Below are 22,875 nucleotides of genomic sequence, written 5' to 3'. Positions count from 1 at the left end.
AAATTGCAAGAGTCCATATGGAGCTGGAGGATAATATTGAAAACAGGAGGAAATTATGAGAGCAGGAGAGCCGTCAGTCACTCCAGCATATGAAGGCATCACAGCCCTGGCATGCAGCCATATATTAAAAGTTTGAGGGGTGGGGGAACCAGGCAGTGGGAATGCAATAATCCTGTAGCTGCAACTCCAGAATAGTAAGAAGTCGGGAAGCGACGATGGCGTCTCTCTCTAATCCTAGTAGTGGTGGTGCCTGCGTCACAGACCACTGAATATTGATGAGGAGCAAGTAAAGTGTGTGCATAAGGAAGAGTATCTGAAAGTTCGTGCCCCACAATGAAGGGGAGTGGCTTGTAGGGGTGAGTGTAACAGGTGGGCTGGGGGATCAGAAAGCCATTAAGCAAAATCCACAACTGCAGGGTGAAGTCAGTTTCCTTGCCCGAGTCCCTCCCATCCCTGCCCTGGATTGCTCCTGCCAGGATCAGAGGGATACTACAGCTCACACTGAATGCTTTGCTTCTGGTGGCTGTTTGCAGGAAGCAAGGGCAGCAGCTATGCATAAGTGCCACAGAGTCTCAAATCTCTCAGCTTCCAGCAAAGGACCAGAACAATTCTGTGGCTCAGAGCAGCACGAGCAAGCCAGAGACACTCCTGCAGCATCAGCCCACATGGCTCTAATTTACCACTGAGGTGGGAGTAAAACACACATGGAGGGCAGTGGTGGCATTAAAGTCTGTTAAAAGGCCCTGAGACTTCTCATTGAGGTGCATGCTCAATGAAATCCTGTGCAGTCAGACACAGATGGAGTAGGCCAGAGACACAGACAGGCAGAAGACACTTGTATTAGGAAAAAGCTTTTATTCAGTTCAGGAGGCAGAGAATTTTCGCAGGGTGATGACGATCAGGGCCACAATCACAGACGTGCCCAGGAGAGCAGCGATTACGATGGCACTGATAGCTCCAGGACCCAGAGACCCTGCAAAGAACCCAGGGAGAGAAAAGAAAGGCTCAGAACAGCACAAAGAGCTAGAGGTCACTCCAAGCTAAAGGCACGTGGAAAACAGTGTATCCACAAATCCCTGGGCACGTGGAGCTCAGCAGACTGCCCAGCTCCAGGACCAGGAAGGCTGAGACAGGAATGTCCAGTGTTGTCCCCACTAATCTCTAGGCAGCCACAGGAGATAGTATTTAGTGAGGACACGCTCCACCCTTCCCCTCCACCCAGGCGGGCTGAATCTTCCACTCCTGCAATACTCAACTCCCATTGCCCTTGGGTGCGATCCCGCATGCCTGGGAAATGCACAGTGCCGAGTACAACTATGGAAATGACTGGCGCAATCATTCTGCAGAGCCACCCCTGCACTGCGCATTCAGCCACCAGTGCTTGCATCGCAGGCCCCGGCATGTACAGACGGGGCCAGGGCTATTGGGATTTTACAGTGGTTGATTGAAGAAAGCCAGTTTCAAACATGAGTGTTCCTACAGCAAACCCCAGCAAACTCCAAGGAAAAATGGGATAAAACCAAACCACCTGTACTAATCATTAACATTCATTTAAAAACCACTTCCCCATTCCTCCCTCCCCCCTGCAACACCCTGAGTGACACAAGCACCCTGCAGACACTACGGCTGCTGGCTTCCATCCCCATGCCCTACAACAGCCCTTCTCCCCTTGGATGGCAGCAAGGCTTCCATAGAGCAGTGGTGCTGCTGCTGGCTTCCCTTTGGAAACCTCATGAAAGCCACCGTCAGCAATCCCAGAGGCTCTGGACCGGTGACAACCAAGTGTTGGAAGCCTTGGGGGGGGTGGGGGGGTGTGAAAATGAGCAAGGGAGGGAAGTGGAGAGGGGGAGGAAGATAAGAGGGAAGCATTTTAAAGTGATGCCTGGATCTGACCATTTGCTATAGACTTGAAGGCTGTGCAGTAACCTGGGTGGGGAAGGGGCTGTGTAGCCTCAGGGGTGCATGTTGCATGGTGGGATCGCACCATCATGTGCGATCCCCCAAGAGGGAAGAGGACTGGACTCGATGACCTCTCGAGGTCCCTTCCAGTCCTAGAGTCTATGAATCTATGTTCACTAGGAGATAATTGCTTGGGGCCAGATTGCACATGATGGTTGGAGCTGCAGGCAGGGTCTCCAGCATGGTCTTGCCATTTGGGAGAGTTCAGGAGACAGAGAATTTTCGCAGGTTGACAACAATCAGGGCCACAATCACAGAGGTGCCCAGGAGAGCAGTGATCATGGTGGCACCAATAACTCCAGGACCTTGTGGTCTCTTTACATCATTACCTCCCTTGGCCCATCATGACACACAATGTATCGACATAGCTTTGTCTCAACCGTCTATACAGTGAAGCCCTTTCTCAGCTGGCCTGCCAGCTGCGCTTGTTTCATTGCAACAGGGGAACACGCATTGTAATTGCAGGGTGTGTGTGTGTGTGGGGGGGGTGTCTGGTTGAGTGGTTCTCATTGTCTCTCTGCGTTTATACTGACAAAGCTTTCAGATGAGTGATGATGTGACACAGCCCAGCCACTGAACTATACCCAGGGGTCACACAGCTGCTTAGCTGCCCATCTCTCCCAGTCAAGAAGTTCAGATGGCAGCAATGCTGTCACCTCAACACAATCACTGAATGCAATTTCCTTGTGTCACATGACAGCAACTCAGGGAACTGTCGCTATCAAGCAGGTCTCTGATCAGATAACTGACCTTCTGTCGGCACAGGTCTTTAGCACAGTGGCAAAGGGCACTGCTAGCCAATTGACCCTCCCTGTGTGTCGTATTTTAAACCTCCCTCCACGGTCAAAGTTAACTCACTACATACTTTAGAAGACAGTTGGGAAAGTGGCACTTCAGCCCTGCCATGAGAAAGAACTTTGATTATTCTTGTGGGCTAATGGGGAAACCATCTCTGCATGGCCTCATGTTACAGCTGTGGTGTGGATAGGGTCACTCAGACAAATGAGCCCAGAATTACTTACAGAGGGAAACAACAGGGACACAGAATGAGAGGAGAAGAGAACAACAAAGAAACACAAGCAGTGGGGGAAAAGAAGTTTACAGACATGATTTGAACATAGCTAGAGCATGGAGATGGAGCGAGACAGCGCAGCTTTTCAGGGGGCAGGAGCTGCACAGCAGAAAGCTCTTGCACCAAAAGCAGGAACACCATAGTGAGGGGCAGAGAAGGCTAATACAGGATATGCACAGGGAGTCAGGATAGGAACAAACAGAAATTCCATTAGGCTCCTATCTTGTGCTGTATCAGAGGAGCACAGTCCCAAGGAAATAACGTTCAAGGCGAAAGAGAATAGGAGGCAATGCATGCAGTTTTCACACAATTAGTTAATGACGACGACAGACTCATTTGGATTTTCCATTACCACAGACATTGTTCTTGTTACACAGAAAACCAAAGAAGATTCAGCAAAGCACAATATAAACCCAGGGGGCTTTGTAAGGGTGTGAAACATCTGAGTGGCTTGGAACTCCTGGATTGCTAGTTTATTGGAGAGTGCAGCCTGGGGGGACAGGAAGTGCTGTGATGGGACACAATGACCCTGCAGGATTCCAGAGTCTGGTTGATTTCCTTCTCTAGGCCTTCTCACTGCTAACTCTAGTAGGTTAAATAGATTTTGGGGCAGGGAATCCATCCCTGTTTTGGATAGTGCCTACGGGCCATTAAACATCTGGTGGTGCTGCACAGCTAAGGCAGGCTCCCTATCTGTCCTGGCTCTGCACTGCTCCCTGGAAGCAGCCAGCAGGTCCAGCTCCTAGGCGTGGTGGTGGTGGTGATGAGTTTCCACAAGCTGCCCCTGCCCTGAGCACCAGGGGGGAGGGGGGAGAGAGCGGTGCCTGCGGGCAAGTGCAGTGTGCCATGCCTAGCAGCTGGACCTGCTGACTGCCTCTGGGACAGGTAAGGAGCCTGTCTTAGCCCTGCTGCGCCACTGACCGGAAGCCACCTGAAGTAAGCCCACACCCCAACCATGAGCCCAAACTCCCTGCCCCAGCCTGTACCCCTTCCTGAACCCCAACCTCCTGCCCCAACCCCCTTCCACACTCCGAATCCCTCGGCCCCACCGCCCAGCCTGGAGCCCCCTCGTGCACCCCAAACCCCTCATCCCCAACTCCACCCAGAGCCTTCACCCCCTTCTGCATCTCAACCCCCTGCCACAGCCCAGTGAAGTGAATGAGGGTGAGGGAGGGAGAATGTAGTGCATGGGGGTGGAGCCTTGGGGAAGGGGCAGGGCTAGGGTGTTCACTTTTGTGCAATTAGAAAGTTGGTAAGCCTAGGGGTGCCATGTATATCTATGGTGCTAACCAAGCGATAAAGAACAGAATGGCTTATACGGCCAGCATTCATTTCCCCTTTCCCTGGAGAGCACGGATAACAGGGAGTTCTCAGCAATACCTTATGGATTTTCTCCTAAACCATGGTAATATTTGCTCCAAACAGAAGGGCTTGGGTATGCAGGTGATAGCTGTGGGCTAGATAGTTCTAACCGAGGATGGTGCAGGGTGCTGCCTGGGAGACTCCTACGTACCGTTATCATCCAGAGGGTGCAGGTGGGTGGTGTCCTCAGGCTCATACTCCGAGGTGTATGGGGGGAAGCCTGTAGAGTCCGAGAAGCGGCCCGTGGTGGTGGCGGCATCAAAGGGGCCCTCTCCCGATGGCAGCTCCGGCGGTTCATTCCACAGCGTGGGGGCAGGTCCTTGGGGATACTCTGCTGGAACAAGCATAAACCCCAATTACTCCCCATTCAACCACCGATGCCTCTATAGCACTGGGCTACTGGCAATTGTTTGCTGGGATTCCTGTCTGCAGGGCCCAGTCTCAACTTACAGCCTGTACTGGCCAGCCTGTCTCACCACTGCCCTCTGCTCAGAAACATGTTAGAGCTGCTCACAATTGCCAGTGTTTGCTGCGGGGGAGGCGGGAGGTGCTGAGCCTTAATCCCCACTACCATCATCTAAATGGCTCTCAGCTCTGGCCTTTCTGCAGCTAAAGATTCCCTCCTCAATGGCATGGCTGAAGCAGTGACGCTGATGTCGTATGTAAATGACCTCAGCTGAGTCATATTACACGGCAACCTAGCCTGCAGACGGACCTGGGGCCTCCAGGATCCCAGAACAGAAAGATACCCCTTCCAAATGTCTAATTAAACCACATACACAAGAGGTGCAAGAAAAGCCCCATTTAATGAGGCACTTTCTTTGCCCTTCTCAGGGTTGCATTGTGCAGACCATCATGCTGGGGAAGGGTTGCAAGCACTTTGGAGAACAGGGTTAGAATTCGAGACAAGCATAACAAATTGGAGAATTGGTCTGAAATCCACAAGATGAAATTCAATAAAGACAATTACAAAGTATGACATTTAGAAAGGAAAAAAAATCAAATACCCGACTACAAAATGGGGAATAATTGGCTAGATGTTGTACTGCTGACAATGATCTGGGGGTTGCAGTGGATCAGAAATTTAACAGAAGTCAACAATGTGATTGCAGTTGCAAAAAGAGCTAATATAATTCTGGGGTGTATTAACAGGAGTACTGTCGGGACACATGGGAGGTAACTGTCCTTTTCTACTCAGCAGTGGGGAGGCCTCAGCTGGAGTTGTGTGTTCAGTTCTGGGTACCGCACTTCGGGAAAGATGTGGATAAATTGGAGAGAATCCAGAGGAGAGCAATAAAAATTATAAAAGATTTAGAAAAACCTGACCTATAAGGAAAGGTTAAAAAAAACTGGGCATATTTAGTCTTGAGAAAAGAAGACTGAGTGGGGATCTGATAACAGTCTTCCAATACGTTAAAGGCTGATACAAAGAGGATAGTGATTAACTGTTCTCCATGTCCACTGAAGGTAAGACAAGAAGCAATGGGCTTAATCTGCAGCAAGAGAGATTGAGGTTATATATTTGGAAAACTCTCTAACTCTAAGGGTAGTTAATCTCTGGAATAAGCTTCCAAGGGAGGTTGTGGAATCCCTGTCACTGGAACTTTTGAAGAACAGGTTGGACAAACACCCATCAGGGCTGATCTAAGTTCACCGATCCTGCCTCAGCGCAGGGTGCTGGACTTGATGGCCTCTTGATGCACCTTGCAACCTGACATTTCTAGGAGTCTATGAAAAGCACTAGAGACTAGGGGTGACATCCTGGTCCCACTGACAGTGGCAAAACCCCATTGATTCAGTGGGGCCAGGATTTGACTCTAGGTGCTGGAATCAGAGCTGGTGATTGAGCGGAAAGGCAGCTGCCATAAGGTGTACATTGGGGGGGGGAAAACCCATCTGCTAGGATGTAAGTGGGGGTGAGCAGGAAGAAACCTGCTGTGACTAATGCTGGGTGTGTCTGACGGGTTGGATCACAGAAACCCTTTTGGGACTACCACCCAGGGCCCCCGGGGATGGGGGGCAAGTCGGGCAATTTGCCTCAGGCCCTGGGCCCCGCAGGGGCCCACCTGAAAGTTTTCTGGGGCCCCTGAAGCGGGATCCTTCACTCGCTCCGGGGGCCCTGGAAAACTCTCACAGGGCCCAGGCCACAGGAGTTTCTTCCGCTCCGAGTCTTCACAGTGGGGGAGGGGTCCTCCCGCCGCAGGGCGGAAGGACCCCCCACCACTGAATTACTGCCGAAGACCCAGCACTTCAGCGATGGGGCCTGCTTCAGCGGTAATTCAGCAGCTGGGGGGCCCCGCCACAGGTCTTTGGGACACTTCAGCAGTGGGTGCCAGAGCGGAAGGACCCCCCGCTGCCGAATTACCACCGAAGCAGGGGCCCTCTGCCGTCAAAGACCCCAGGCCCCCTGAATCCTTTGAGCAGCCCTGCTTCCACCTGATGTGTCTTGACTACCTCTGAGCCCATTTTCCGATGAGCCAGACACCCTTGCTTGCTGCAAACACAGATCCAAACCTGAACCACGTCCTGCACGAGCTGCAGGCTTAACTGAAAAAGCTTAAGTGCTCCTGTCTTCAGCACTCAGATACCCAGATCCCAAAGGGGTCCAAACCCCAAATAAATCTGTTTTACCTTGTATAACCGCAAATTGTTTGCCCTCTATAACACTGATAGAGACATATGCACAGCTGTTCCCCACCACCACCCTCCAGGTATTAATACTTACTCTGGGTTAATTAATAAGTAAAAAGTGATTTCATTACATACAGAAAGTAGGATTTAAGTGGTTCCAAGTAACAGACAGAACAAAGTAAATTACCAAACAAAATAAAATAAAACACGCAAGTCTAAGCCTAATACCGTAGGAAATAATGCAGGTAAATCTCACTCTCAGAGATGTTCCAATAAGTGTCTTTGACAAACTAGCCTCCTTCTAGTCTGGGCCCAATCCTTTCCCTGGTACAGTCCTTGTTCCAGCTCAGGTGGTAGCTAGGGAGTTTCTCATGACTGCAGCCCCCTTTGTTCTGTTCCACCCCTTTTATAGCTTTGGTACAAGGTGGGAATCCCTTGTCCCTCTCTGGGTTCCCACCCCTCCTTCTAAATGGAAAAGCACCAGGTTAATGATGGATTCCAGTTCAAGTGACATGATCACATGTCATTGTAAGACTTCATTACCCCTTTCCAGCACACAGGCATACAGGAAGACTTACAGGTAAACAGAGCCATTTACAACCAATTGTCCTGGTTAATGGGAGCAATAAAGATTCCAAGCCACCATTAATGGCCCACACTTTGCATAATTACAGTAGGACCTCAGAGTTATACTTCATATTTCTAGCTTCAGATTAAAAAAAAAAAAAAAAAGATACATTCATACCGGGGCAGCTCTAGGCATTATGCTGCCCCAAGCACAGCAGGCTGGCTGCCTTCAGCAGCTTGCCTGTGGGAGGTCCTTGGTCCCACGGATTCGGCAGCTTGCCTGCGGGAGGTCCGCCGAAGCCACGGGACCAGTGGACCCTCAGCAGGCATGCCACCAAAGGCAGCCTGCCTGCCTGCCACCCTCACGGCAACCGGCAGAGAGCCTCCTGCAGCTTGCCGCCCCAGGCACATGCTTGGCATGCTGGTGCCTGGAGCCGCTCCTGATTCATATAAATAGGATGAACACACACAGTGGATTATAAGCTTTGTAATGATACCTTACAAGAGACCCTCTGAATGAAGCATATTCCAGTTACATTATATTCACACTCATTAGCATATTTTCATAACATCATATGGAGTGCAATGTCACAGGGTGAACAAAGCCTAAGCCAAAGAAGGGGCTTCCTGTCAGGGTTAAGGAGAGCCTGCTCCTATGATAGTTTCCACTAGATAATTTTCATTTCACACAGACCCTTGCAGCAACATGGGTTAGCGAGAGGGGGCTAGAGCAGCCTCCTGCTGGGACACTGACTAGACTGTTTGTTCCAGGCCCTTGCGCTGATCCAGTGCTGTTGCTGCATCCTCTCCACCAAACACAAAGCTGTGTATAGACACGAGAAACCATAAACACCTAGTCTAAGCCTACAAGGAAGTTTTCCCAATGGTGATTTTTCCTAGCAGGGAAACAAGTGCCACATATCTCAGCAATGATCAGAACAGTTGTTTATACGGAGCGACTGATCGGCTCTGTGCTTGGATGCATTTACAACTCACTGCAACTCAGAAAATGAAAGCAAGCACATTAGCCCAGGGCTGTTCAGCTTCTGGCCATTTTCCCCTCCCAGAAGCCATCAAGGTCTAAGTGCTGACAGGGCCTTTGCACACCTAAGTCCTCTGCATGAACACAGTTAGCTCTGCAGAAGGAGTCAGAAACCTCCTGCCAGCAGCAGCAGCTGTTTGGATGGGATACATCCCCTGGAACCATGGCAGACTGGAGCATTCAGAGACTTGAACCCTCCCCAGATGGCGCCCGTTGGGGCTGCCCAGGGAGAAGAGTGAAAGAAACTGCATTCTGTTTGAGGCTGCAATTCACATCCTGTTATTTCTTTTCCCAGCAGGGTCGGCTGGGACTGAGAAGGGCTTTCCTATTTACGTGTGGCTGGCCCAGAACCCTGCATCAATGCTCATTTTGTTCAGGTGGGACAACTCAGAGGCCCCAGTGAGAAATGGAGACATTCCACAGGTCCCTGCTGAAACCACTGGGAATGTCACACTGGGATGGAAAATCTAGCGGAGCAGCCAAGGCCAGGGACATCTCAACTGACACTCTGGGTATCTAGGCTGAGAAAGTTGAGGGTGTGGATCCAGAACAGCCCAGCTTTCTGGGCTGAGAAAATCTAGGCCACCCCCAGGGCAACAGCTGTCTGGGGATTCAGTTAAAGAATGACAGCATCTTGCGTGCTCACTAAACACTGGCAGGTCTCATTGCAGGCCCACGTGGCATAGGGTGACTAGATGTTATGGGGAAAATATCGGGACTGCTGCGGGCGGGGAGGGGAGGGGGGTTAAAAAAAAACCCACTCAACTGTCTGGGAGTTTGGTGGCGAGCCCTTCAGTCGCGGATGGTCTTTGGTGGTATTTCAGTGGCGGGTAATAAACCTTGCCGCCAAAGACAGAAGCTCCCATCTCTGAAATACCACCGGAGACCGTCCGCGACTGAAGGACTCTCCGCTGAATTGCCGCTGAAGACCAGGAAACAAAATATCAGGACAAATGGCATCCCGACCGTACTCTGGTCGGGACACACTCCTCAAAATCGGGACATCTGGTCACCCTAATGTGGCAGAGTGGTGAGGGTTGGCTATCATGTGATATGCAAGTTAAGGCACATGCACCCAGAGACTCTCTAATTAGGTGCATGGTATAAACAGTGATAAACTAAACTCTGCATCGGACTGAGTTGAGAGATTCATTCTAGGCTTCTGCTCAGACATCTGTGTGTTTCAAGGTTCCACAAAACAGAAGCCAGCCAGAAACAGTGAGTTCTCTGGGCTGGGGCTTGGGCATGCTGGGAGCAGAGCTGGGCTGTTGAGAACAGTGGTTTTCAACCTGTGGTCCATGTAGACCCCTGGGGGTCCACAGACTATGGCTAAAATTTCCAAAGGGGTCCGCACCTTAATTTGAAATTTTTAAGGGCCTGCAAATTAAAAAAAAAAAAAAAAAGGATGAAAATCACTGGTCTAGAACCACATTTTCATTGGTTTGTGCATACACAGTGAAATTGAAAAAATAAAAAAATCTAATCCTTCCAACTTTAAGTAGGTTGCACTTTAATGCAAATTACAGGCAATGTATGGAGGAGGGGAACCCAGTGTTATCTGTCAAAGCGACACACCTGAAGCATTCACAGGCTCAGTACAAAACCAATTAACAACGCTACATAGTCTTGGTTGCCATCTACTGGCACATTACCTACAAACTGATTACACTTACACACGCCTCATTATAGACCAGGGGTGACCAAACTGCAGCTCACAAGCCACATGTGGCTCTTTTACTGTTAAAGTACAGCTCGTGGAGCCCCCCACGCCTCCCCATTCTCCTATCAGACTCGGAGGGAGAGGGGGAGCTCAGGGTTGTGGGGCTAGGGGCTTCTGCCCAGTGGGGAGGGGGTCTAGGAGCTTCAGCCCCACAGGAGGTGTCTGAAGATTATCACATGCAGCTTGGAGGATCAGTAAGTTTGGCTACCCTTGTTATAGAGCCTGGGGTTTCAGCTACCAAGACAAATCAAGAGGAAGGAGAAATTTAGTGATAACGTTTAGTCAAGTCAGCAGGTAAAAGTGCAAAACAGAGTTGTGACTATTTAATTAGCCACTGGCACTATTTGCCTATTGGTTTCAGAACAGACCCATGTGTACGAAACTTTTGAGCTCCATTTCTAAACTGCTTGGTTGCATGGGGGAACTGTCCAAGTCATGACCTCACTCACTGTGTCAACACAACAAGCACCAGTACTAACACTGGAGGCAGGACTGTCTGGGAAAGACAAGTGGCTCCAAGAGAGAGAATGATTTGATTACATGAGAACTCAAGCCAATATAGCAGTGCATACTCCTCCTGTCTGATCAGGTGCTAAAATGTTAGCAAAGATAATGGGCTCATTGCTTGGAGCAAACACCATTCCTCAGGGCCATGCACAGCCGTTGGGAATGTTCTGAAAGTGATTGTTTGAGAGTTTATTTTTTCTGATGCAAGATACTCTAACAGGGTAATAGAAAGGTTCTTTATATAGTCAGACCAGAACCCAGTGCTACATGTCTCATCTCTCCTGTGGCCATTGATGGCATCATTAACACACGGAACATTGTTGGGAACTGCATTCATTGCACTAAGGATCTTCACCGCTGCAGGACTTGCACAAAACTCAGTGCTAGATAAGTGAAGGAAGAATGGATTCTGACTCTGGTTTTAAAGCCCTTTTACACCTTTCAGTGATTTTTAAGCCTTGATATAATCTGAAAAATTCTGGATTAACAGTTTGTTAATTTCCCCCTCTGATTAAATACACTTTCAGTTCACCTGCAAGATCAGGACAGTGCATGTTACATGATTTTTCTGCCTTGAACTCTTGTGGTTTCACTCTAATAGAGCTTTAATTACTAAAGAAAAATGCAACCTCTTTGCAGCCTGTTTTGGAGTGACACTAACAAAACTTGTCAGTTTAGAGCATATACGAAAACCTACACACACGGGAACTTAAGTAGTCATGTCAGAGACACATCAAAAGTCTGACAGACCTACCCCCACCTTGAACTGCTTAACATATAATCCGTAACTGCCTACTCTGAGATGCCATAGGATTATGCAATTATCTGAGACTCCTGCACTAATCAACACAAGAAGGGAAACTAAGGCTATATCTACACTGGCAACTGAACGGGTCTTTCAGAGGTGTTAAAAAAACATCCCCCCAAAAGACAAAAGCTCTGCCGACAACAAGTGCTAGTGTGAACAGTTCTTTGTCATCAGGAGCATTCTCCTGCCAACAACACTAATGCTGCTCATAGGGGTTGGATGATTGTGTCGGCAGGAGAACCGACAAACAGCGGCTTCACTGTAGCAACACAGCCCTGCGTAGTGTAGACATAGCCTAAGTCAGAAGAAAGAGAGAACGCTGCCAAGTTTATCCCTCCCGAGCAAAGTACTAACCGTGTGTGTTAAACTAGCAGTCTGCTTTCCATGACTTGCCCTCACTTTTTCCTTCCTGCCTAACAGCCATGTCTTCAGATGCACCCTGTTCCCACTCTTCTGAAATAAGACTGAAAAATCCAGCCCCATGCGTCTCTGCACTCATTTGCCACACAGAAATGAGAAGTGGCCATTACTCAGATTCTATTCACTTTTACACTGTTATCTGCTGTTTGAGTTAACACTGGATGTTCTGGCTTTAGCCAAGGCAAGCAGGCCCCTAGCTAGCAGTATTTAAACAGCATTTTAGGTTCACTTCTTTTATAACTCCCCAAACATGCTGACTTTGTGTTGGGTCTGAAGTCAATGAAATTGATGTTTACAATAAAGTGTATCCAGATTCCAAGAACCAAAGGAGAAAATAGGATTTCTATTAGTCTCTCTGCAGTGCACACACTCGACAGAGCTTTTTAAGTTACATGCTTTTCTAGCTGTGTAGTTGACATTGTGAAGCCGCAAACTAATGATACAACTTAAGTAGCAGAGGATCGGATGTCACATGTAGAACTAAATATGTAAAAAGGAAGTTTTGGTTGCTACTCTGCGGAAAAATACCTTAAGTCAAGTCCTCAGCTCATTATTTTAACACAAGAATGCCATCAACATTCGTGGAAGATTATTATTAGTTATGTAGAGCTCGTATATGCTACTGCTGTACAATCCTGGATCAGGGCCCCATTGTGCCACTATGTTGCCAACCCTCCAGGATTGCCTTGGAGTCTCCAGGAATTAAAGATCAATCTTGAATTAAAGATTATGTCATGTGATGAAATCTCCAGGAATATATCCAACCAAAATTGGCAATCTTGTGTGCCAGGCATTGTACAAATCCCAAATATATTCTTTATATCTGTGAAGTAAAACAAATGCATTAAAAACTGCAAGGGTTGCAAACCATTTATGAAAAAGGCTTAGAGTGGGCAGGTATGTCTTTTTAGGCATCCAAGTATTGCATAAAAGATATCCGAACTGTACCTCTTAGTAAGCCTGTAGTCTTCCTTGGGTTCTGGCAATACGTATTAACTACTCAAGCATCAGTCTTGTGGTCTGTATTGTCATTAGAAATCCCCATTAGAAACACAACCTTGCATCAAATAGTTCAGGATAGTTTATTCTTTAGGGGTGAAATCCATCGGTCTGCTGAGGGGCCAGCAAAATAGGGTTTAAGTGATGCACAGTCGTCTATGAAGGGGTGAATGTTACTTTATGGGAGACATTTCTCTGTTACACTCCATGTAACCCCATTGAAACAGGACAATGGGACCTGGTGCCTGAAGCCCCCAGGCATTTCATTGGGGTTGTAAGAGAATTTGGCATGATGCATACGCTTTTCCATAAAAGGACTGATTGGGTATAAATGCAGTTTACCCTCTACCAGTAAGGTGAATGTAATACAACATACTTGGGCAGTATTGGTAGGAAAGTCTAAGTATTAAGCCTTGAAGTGGTAGAACTATTACCTGAATAAAAAAATGTCACCTCCTTATGAATGGCCAAGTGGCCATGACTGTATTTGGTGGGGATCCAAGTCAGCCTTCACTTGGGAAGATCTCTCGGTATTGTGTGCTCTCCCTAGGCACATCATCTGCTAACCACCACCTGGGTTGCATAGTGAAAGGAAGGAACCTGGATTAGCTGAGGGTTCTGAATCATGAAGGTAGCTAAACACAGCCATCTACGAAATGACTCGTTAGCCTCATTTTCCAAAAGCCCTGGCGTTTAAAGTGAGGTTACACAGAAATATGCATACTTCTCAGGGATCAATACACTTGGTCTTTAGCTAGGTGCTTCTCAGTGCATCTGACCTCGAGAATACTGGGGTAACCACACCTCTTTAGTGAGTATGGCTTATGCTCCCAAGAGCATTCAGCCCTTACCTACCCTAGCCACACCTGCATTTTACCAGGTCTGAGCTTAAGGAAGCTATGCTCCCATTCAGAGTCTTCGCTCAGCCAGGCACTATGAAGGTTAGGAAGTATCAGTGTCCAGGTTCAGTGTGAAAGGTAGGGTTGAGTATGATCAGCATGTGTGACACTACAGCCATGCCTCTCACACAGCGATCGGATGGGGTGAGGAGATGGATCCCCCAAACCGCAGCCCTTGAGGATAACCAAATATAGTGCCTCTGTTAGGGAAAGATCCTAGGGCTCCTGCAGGCATGTCTAATAAACCTCAAGATCCACAGTATTAAAAGTGGCTGACAGAGCTAACAGCATGGCTGTTTGACTTCTGTCCATTGCTGGGGGTCAGCCACCACAGAGACCAACAGACTCTCTCCCACGTGCATTGTGACTTAGTTTCTGTGCCCCATCCTCTCATCTGAAGGAGGGTGATAACGTGCTTCCTGACAACACTAGGGTATTGTCGGGATAAATTCATTTCCTCTTGCTTTTTGTGGGGAACAGGTCGACCTGGGGAACTCCCCCACTTTTGGAAAATGCTGTTCACCATGTCCAGGTGAATGAACCACTTGTGGTTATGGAAGGATCTGCTGAGATAGTCTGCCAGCTCGTTCTGAGAACCTGGGAGATAGGATGCTTCCAGGTGAATTGAGTGGGTTATGCAGCTTGAGGGCTTCCTGACTTAGAGGAGAGGAGCGAGCTCCACTCTGTTTATATAAAACATTGCGGTCGTGTTGTCTGTCATCACTGCTGCACCTTTCCCTCACAAGTGGGCCCGGAAGGTCTGGCTTGCCAGGGGGACCGCTCTCAGCTCTTTGACATTGATGTGAAGGGAGAGCTCCTCTTGCGACCAAAGACCACAGGTCCTGAAATCTCCCAGATGAGCTCCCCACCCCAAATGCTGACACATCTGTGACCAGGGCCAGCGAGGTCTGCAGTTTGGCGAAGGGGACCCTCATGCATACCACCAGTGGTTTGAGCCACCACTGGAGAGATCTGAGAACTGGCAGTCGGAGTGTAACCACCCTTTCCGGGCTGTCATGCCCTGGCTGATAAGTTGACATCAGCGAGGCCTGGAGAGATCTGAGCCTCAGCCTCATGTGTTGTACCACATATGTACAAGCTGCCCTATGTCCGAGGAACTTCAAGCAATTCCTTGCTGTGGTGGTGGGGTATTGCTTGAAGGTTTGTATGAGGTCTTGCATTGTCCAAAAACAAGACTCTGGCAGGAAGGCTCTGACCTGACCCGAGTCCAACACTGCCCCAGTGAACTCTATTCTTTGAGCAGGGGATAGAGTTGATTTGTGTACATTCAGGAGACCCAGCCTGTCGAAGGTGGATCTCATCAAGTTGATGTGTTGCTCCACTTGCGCCCTGGAGCGGTCCCTGATCAACCAGTGGTCAGAGTACAGGAAGACCTGCACCTGCCTTCTTTTCAGGAAGGGGGCTACGACTGCCATGCACTTGGTAAAATCTTGAGGGGCTGCTGACAGGCCAAAGTGGAGGACTGTAAATTGATAAAAATGGTTGTGGTTCACTACGAAGCTGAGAAAGCATCTGTGGGCTGGAACTATCGATATGTGGAAATACGTGTCCGTGGAGTTTGAAGGTAGCGTACCAGTCTCCCGGATCCAGAGATGGGATGATGTTAGTCGAAGAGACCGTGCAGAACCTCAACTTCTTCATGAATCTGTCGAGGCCTCGCAGGTCGAGGATGGGTTTGACACCCCCATCCCCTTTGGCTTTGGAAGATTAGTAAATACCAGAAGTAGAATCCCTTGTCTTTTAGCTCCTGAGGAACCTCCTCCACTGCTCCCATGGCGAGGAGTATTTGAACCTCCTGCATGAAGAGTTGCTTGTGAGAAGGGTCCCTGAAGAGTGACAGGGAAGGGAGGTGGGAGGAGCAGAATTGAAGAGAATATCCCACTTCTACAGGGCGAAGGAACCAGCGATCTGAGGTTATCTGGGACCAAGCACAGTAGAAGTGGGACAGATGATTCAGCAAACTGGGTGAAGGATCCAGTGAGGAGACTGGTACATCGTCCCCAGGCGCGCCTTCAAAGGCCTTGCTTAGAGCCTGATGGCGGGCTCGCCGAGCCCTGGCCTTGACTGGGTGGTGGATGGGGAGGCTTACACCTGCCATTCCTGTCCTCTTTCCTGGAGAAGTCCTGCCTAGGCTGGGGAGGGTAGAAGTGTAGAGGGGGTTGGGCTTAAAGTGTTCCTGCTGAGTGGCAGGAGTATGCAGGCAGAATGATTTCAATGCCACTCAAGAAACCTTTAGGCTATGGAGCTTGGAGTCTGTCTGCCCCAAGAATAGTCCCATGCTGTTAAAGGACAAGTCCTGAATCGTTTGTTGGACCTCTGATTGAAGGCCCGACACCTGGGGCCATGAACTCCTCCTCATGGCTACAGCAGAGGACATGGTTTGCGTGGCCAAGTCTGCTGCATCTAGTGAGGCCTGCAAAGGAGGTCCATGCCACTGCCTTACCCTCCTCTACTATGGCTGCAAACTCCACTCTGGAGTCTGACAGGACCAACTCCTTAAATTTCATCTGGGAGTCCCATGATTTGAAATTGTATCTACTGAGGACTGCTTGCTGGTTAACAATCCGAAGCGGGACACCCTCCCCTCCCAGCGGAGTACACTTTCCTGCTGAAGAGATCCAGCTTCTCCAAGTCCTTGGATTTTGGAGTTAGGCCCTGCTCTCTTTCATTCGCCGCCACTATGACTAGTGAACACAACTGCATATGAGTAAATAAGATTTGTACCCCTTAGAAGGGATGAAATAGTTCCTCTCCATTTCCTTCGCTGTAGGGGGGAATGGAGGCAGGAGTCTGCCACAAGGTTTTCGTAGTGGCTTGAAACGTTTTAATGAGTGGGAATGCCACCCTGGATGGCCCTTCAGGGGTTAATATGTCCACCATAGGGTCCTCAGACTTGACCACCTCCTCGGCCTGTGGCCCCATGTTATAGACTACCCTGTGCAACAGTTCCTGGTGCATTCTATTATCAATGGGGAGCTGCCCAGAGGATGAAGACCACTGCCTCAGCTGGCAAGGATGACGACAAAGCCCTAGGTGATAACAGGCTCTCCTGTCCCTCCGGCTCCCTGGACGCATACTGCTCGGTGCTGTGCTGTTTGGCACCGACAGTGGCCTCAGAGCCAGTGGTGGAGCTGGGACCCAGACAGGGTGTGCCTTGGACTGAAGCCATCTCAGTGCCTCAAGGCAGGAGATAGTCCCAGGGTGTTAAACAAATGTGTCCTTCTGAAATTATGGACTGGGAGAACCTGGAGTAAGAGCCCTGGGCCTGGAGGGATGCCCACTGGGTCTGTCCAGAAAGGCCATTGTGCTGGCCCTTGCTACTGTGCCAGCCACAACAAAATCCCCATCTCCTGCCTGTAGCAGCGCCACTCTGATCCGTGCCAACTGTGCCTGGAATAGTAGGACTCTACCTGAGTCCGATGACAGGGACCTTGAATGCAGAGACCACGGTGGTGCAGAGTGGGATGGTGCTGGAGAACCATGCTGTGGAGAAGGTGAGCGGTGCCTCATGATTGCAGGCTTGCCTCTAGACTGCACCACAACTTGCTGCGCTGGAGGTCCATCTCAGCTGGTGAGGTCACCCATTGGCATGGGTTTGTGGAAAGTCCTGCACAGCTTAAACCCTTGAGATTGAGGTATGCCCCAAACCCCAAGAGGGGAGAGAATTGGGCTGGGGGAAAAGCCCCCCATTTCTATCTAACTAACTTACTAAGACTAACACTAACTAATGAACTATTTACAGGAAATCAAAAGTCCGATCACTAGGGGCAACGCTTGCAGAGGTAAGTGAGACATGGCTCCAACAATCATCACTGGTGGTAAAAAGGAACTGAAGAGCTGGGGGGTTGGCAGGAACCTATATACGCTGCCATGAAGGCACAACTCCAGGAGTTCCACAGCCAACCTGACAGGAACCACTAGGAGAAAAGCCTTCTGACTGCATGCAGCATGCGCACACCTACACCTCTACCTCAATATAACGTGGTCCTCGGGAGCCAAAAAAACTCACTGTGTTATAGATGAGTCTGTGTTATATCAGGGTAGGGAGAGGAACTGCTTCCCGCCCCAGCTCACTTCCACTGTCTCCGCCTCCTCCGTGATCATGCTGCCACTGCTCCGCTTCTCCCTCCCTCCCTCCTTTCCAGGCTTGCTGTGCCAATCAGCTGTTTGGCCCAGCAAGCGGGGGGGGGGGGGAGGTGGGGAGAGAAGCAGAGCTGCGGCACGCTCATGGGAAGAGGTGGAGTGGAGGTGAGCTGGGGCAGGGGGGACCACAGCAAGTAACGGGTGGGCACAGAGGAACCGCTTGCAGTAACACGAATTCGGATATAACGAGATAAAGCAGCCCCGTCCCCCGGAGCACTGCTTTACCACATTATATTGGACCGCATTATATGGGGGTAGAGGTGTACTTGGAATTGACATGAGCAAGCACCTGAAGAACAATTGGCTAGGACTTTGGGTTGGAGGTTGCCTTCTTGTTTAGCATGAAATATTGACCACTACAGGAAATCAAATCAGACTAGATGAGCAAGTGGTCTGATCCCAGACCACCAATCCTTTGACCCTTCATGTGTGCAATGAGCTCTACGCAGGTATTGGAAACTGTCAGAAACAATCCGATTCTTTACTCGGTCTTGCTAATCTGCTAATTTGCAATTAATGGAGGTTTATGCTCCATAAGGGTTTTCAAGGCAATGCTTTAACAAAATAATATATATATATATATAGTACCAGAGGACAAGTCATCGAGGACATTCGGGCCAGCAGGATTTACAACATCTGCACCCTGGTCTGAGGCTGGCTTCATTTTGCACACTTTGGAGGGCTTTGCTATGGGAAGTGAGATGTCTTAACACAGAAGGGCAGGGGCTGGGTAAACTCTGAGGCCAGAAGTGGGCTGTCTGGCCCCAGGTAGCCACAGTGGGCATGTGGCCAGCGTAGAGATGAAAAGAGCCCTTCATAGGAAGCACAAAGGGCAGTCTGTGATGCTGGGAGCTCAAGTGCGGAGCAGCTCAGAGTGCAGTGGTTAGGCTGAATGTTAAATAAACTCATTTATAAAAAGGCAGGGACCGTGTGCATGCATACGCAGACCAGAGGACTGTCTGTACCCCTCTTCACCTCTGTCAGGGCTAGGCAGGAAACTTCGCTTTTATGATAGAACAAAATACAGAAAAAGTTCCACCATGCATTAAAATACCTGATTTAGGGAGAGAGAACCCGTCACATTTAGTGCTGCAGAATAAATATTTTATGCTTTTCGTATCTTTAATGCAAACTGGTTCCGAGATGCTTCAGTTTTAGATACCAAAAGAACTAACCCACGAGGGGGCTCAAAGCTGCAAGAGAAAATGCACTTGAGAGAGAGTAAGGACGCACTGCTACAAGAAGATACATTCTACCAACACAACGCATGCTGTGGCAGTACAGGCACCATTCGATGAATCGTCCATTCTCTAGTCAGCTAGGAGGAAGCAAATGGGGTATTTCATGCAAAGTATACTATGAAGATGAAAGTAACAATAGTAGGTGATGGTCAGGTAAGTAAAAGCCCTACTGTGGTTGGGTTAGTACAACATGCTCCTTATCCCAGATCTACTCGTATTCCCATGGGAGTTTTTGCATGGTAGGTCCGAGTTCCTGTATATATTGAATGGACTTCGCGACATTGCTTTCTTGTGTCCAATAGAGGTTCTAGCTCAGTGAGAATGCAGTTTAAGGCACCACTGAAAAATAACATGCACTTGCTTGGTGGGGTAGATTCTAACAAGCTTAACTATTCTTTGAGGGAAGAGATCAGCCCGTTGTAATTTAAATTACCAACTGGAATTTAGGATTCAAAAGTTTAGTATGCTACGTATATAAATCATCTTATCAGAACACTCAGGGTTGCAGTCACAATTTAGATGCTGTATTTCTTAGTTATTTAAAAAGAGTTCCTAGCAGCCAAGATCTTTTCATGAAATAAATATCAGATACTTTTACTCTTCACTCGCCTCTATAGACATTGTGTTTTGATATTCTACTGGATTAAAGTTCTTGTGTGAAATTCCCCAAACACAAAAGGTTAGATCTACTGTACAGCAATTTGCCAGGCAGATGGTCAGAACAATCCTTCTATGCAAAATGCCAAAATGAATTGTGCAGAAACGAATTTGCAGTGTACATCGCAAGCCAGAGTAGCTCCAAGACCTCCAATGTTTGGAATACAAGATAAATGCTTAGCAGTGTGTTTAATCAGACAGTTGCCTCTTACCTTGCTCCGAACCATCCACTTTGATGTTCCAACACAGTTTCATCTACACTTAGAGAGGGAAGTCTAGTAGGAGAAGCAGTTCCGTACATGGTCGCAATACACTGAGGCCAGCCCATGTGGAGGGACTGTAGGCATAACATTGTTTCTTTGTTCACAAAAATCATTCAAGACTAGACAATCCTTAGAACAATTCTTAAACTGGTGGAACAGGGCTATGCCCTTAGTATGCATTGGCCAGTGTAACTGCACTGAAACCATGTGAGATGGCCATTGAAAACTTGCTTGCAACAGTCCCATTCAAGATGGGGCCTTAGAGAGCAAGCACAAGTCCTGCTGATTATTCCCTCCCTCCGCACCCTCTTTGCTTTATTTTTGAGCCTCACCAAGTTTTACTGCACCTCAGTCACAGTTCAGTACATTCCCAACCCAGTTCTTAAGACTATACACAGTTTTGAGGAAAAACTCAAGTAACTTAAACCCACCTATTTAGCTTGTCCTTTTAAAAATTCCTCTACTATTTGCATCCCAAACATTGCAACACTGTACCTGTGCATGGAAGACAGAAAATGAATAACCAGAAACTGGTTCATCTATTGTCATTGTCCAAGCTGTGTGAAAGTAGTAACCCAATGAAAGGAACTGAAGCATGATTTTAACTTAATTCTGCTAAGATTCAGAGCATACAACTCTTCCTCTCAGCTACAGAGATAACTGCTCATTGCAATCCAAACTCTCAGTCATTCTTATTTTAAGACTAGGCCTGTAGTCGTTTTAAAGAGAGATGACAGAATTCACTGTCTCAAGCTGCAGATCAAACCCTTCCCCTGTACTAGCTACTTAAATTCCAAAGATGACTTACTGAACTATGAGGGGTGGTACTTTCTCTCTAGTTACTTGTGAAAATCTTTTGGGAAGAGTGAAGAGATGTGGGGAAAGGGAGAGGAGGTGGTTAATAAGCAACAGACTCCCTGTGCTTTGGAACTGTAAGTCTCAAACAAAGATGCTTACCTGTTAGAACAGCAGGGACCACGACTCCAGAGAGCATCAGCAGGACCAGGCGAAGAACGCTGTGATGGGGCATTTCTTCCTCCAGGAAGAGTGTTTCAGAAGGAATTCTTAAAAACACTTCAAAGTAGAAGAGGGGCTTGGAAATTTCACTAGTATAATGAAACTTTGTCCAGTCAGATCATAAATCCCTTCATATGGGTATGCAGACACACACAGACTGCAAACACTTTGCAGAGACTCACAGACACTGATTTCCAAGCAGACCTCCCTCCTGAAGTCAGGAACAGCTCCACCCTCTAAACTTTGTGCCTAAAAATTCCTCCCCCAGAGCATGCACAGCTGGACTGTTGGAAATGTTATCCCGCCCAATCTGGTGAGTGCACTCTAGTGGTTGTTGGCTGAGTGCCCCACAGGATTCGGGACTATGTTTGAAATGCTTACCTTTGAGGTGTCCATCCCATGTCACACTGGAAATAAGAATAAAACACGACTCATTACAGAAGCCACACCAAAAACAGCCATATGGTTCGATGGTTTACCCTCCTGGGTGTGGGGCAGTTTTATTAAGGCAGGCATCAAACAACAAGGGCCTCCAACTTTAGGGTTAAACATGCTCTGAAATCAAGCCAGAGCAATTTCTTGGCATCTTTTTTTTCTGAACATAAAACTATAAAAGGTAGATTTACAATGAAGACCACACATGGTGCCCACCCCCCTCCAGGGTCACCATTGTCTACCAAGAAGCATCTTCTAAATCACAGACACGCATCAGATTTAACCTGAACATAGGCATTTTCCTGCCCCCCTCTCTTCTCGAGCATGTCTGATGGAAAGAGAATCAAAGAGCAGAGAAAAAAAATGCACATTTTTGATCTAGGCTGGCCCAAGCACCTCAATGATAAGAGACATAGGAAAGAATGAATCTAATATAAAAGGAGAGCATTCCAGTTTACTGGGGATGGAACAGTTTCATCATGTGTTCTCTCAGTGAGTCCAGAATTTTTTTTTTAAACTGGTATGAAGATTGAACATCTAAACTGCAAGGAAATGAGTAATTTCTGTTCAGAGAAGCACTGTAGTTCAGAAAGCCCTCTATACACAATATGAATATTTAAACATCACAGTACCCAGTTCTCTATGCTCTGAAGATGTAGTGAATTAGGTAGGTTTTTTGGTCTTAGATTTCTGATTCAAACGTTTTTTGTTGCAGAATCTCCTTAGAGCCATTTTCCTTCTATATGTAATTCAATACATTCTTAAATCAAGCAGGGAGGCTAACCCAGATTCAGATTTCCTTTTATAATACTTTTTTGCTAGGCTAAATCCTACGCCAGAGCAACTCAAGGACAGAATGGACTGAGACATAAGGAAGCAGAACTTGCTTCAGAAATCACTTGTGAAAAGAGACCTCAAATGCCTCTTGCACAACACTCAACATTATCAATTCCCTGCTACATAGAAGCCAGAAAAGCAAACTGGTATAGCTGTATGTAGACTGCACCCACCACAAACCGACAAACTATAGTTCCTCTTTTTCAGCCCAAATATTGACACAGGTGATCCTGATCATTCTTGAGGCCCATGCCATCTTTTCACAACAATATAAA

At 48.0% G+C, this 22,875-nt stretch overlaps 1 protein-coding gene across 4 annotated transcripts; it reads right to left on the bottom strand.

Annotated features, from left to right (window-relative positions):
- Window positions 1-857: 857 nt before the first annotated feature.
- Window positions 858-22,730, bottom strand: SNORC (secondary ossification center associated regulator of chondrocyte maturation). 4 transcript variants are annotated; one of them, XM_050965326.1, is made up of 4 exons: window positions 21,710-22,730; window positions 21,269-21,385; window positions 4,545-4,727; window positions 858-973 (listed from the first exon to the last, which is right to left on the bottom strand). In XM_050965326.1, the coding sequence occupies exons 2-4, from the start codon at window positions 21,339-21,341 to the stop codon at window positions 864-866; spliced, it is 366 nt and encodes a 121-aa protein (XP_050821283.1). In that variant the 5' UTR covers window positions 21,342-21,385; window positions 21,710-22,730; the 3' UTR covers window positions 858-863. The 4 variants fall into 4 exon arrangements, with proteins under 4 accessions (XP_050821283.1, XP_050821282.1, XP_050821284.1 ...); XM_050965325.1 differs by having other exon boundaries at window positions 21,269-22,730; XM_050965327.1 differs by having other exon boundaries at window positions 4,545-4,724; window positions 21,269-22,730.
- Window positions 22,731-22,875: the final 145 nt, after the last annotated feature.

The sequence above is a fragment of the Gopherus flavomarginatus genome, chromosome 8 (assembly GCF_025201925.1).
Source record: "Gopherus flavomarginatus isolate rGopFla2 chromosome 8, rGopFla2.mat.asm, whole genome shotgun sequence".
Lineage (NCBI taxonomy): Eukaryota > Metazoa > Chordata > Testudines > Testudinidae > Gopherus > Gopherus flavomarginatus.
Note: the sequence above shows the minus strand (reverse complement) of the source record. Positions and strands in the feature narration are given on the sequence as shown.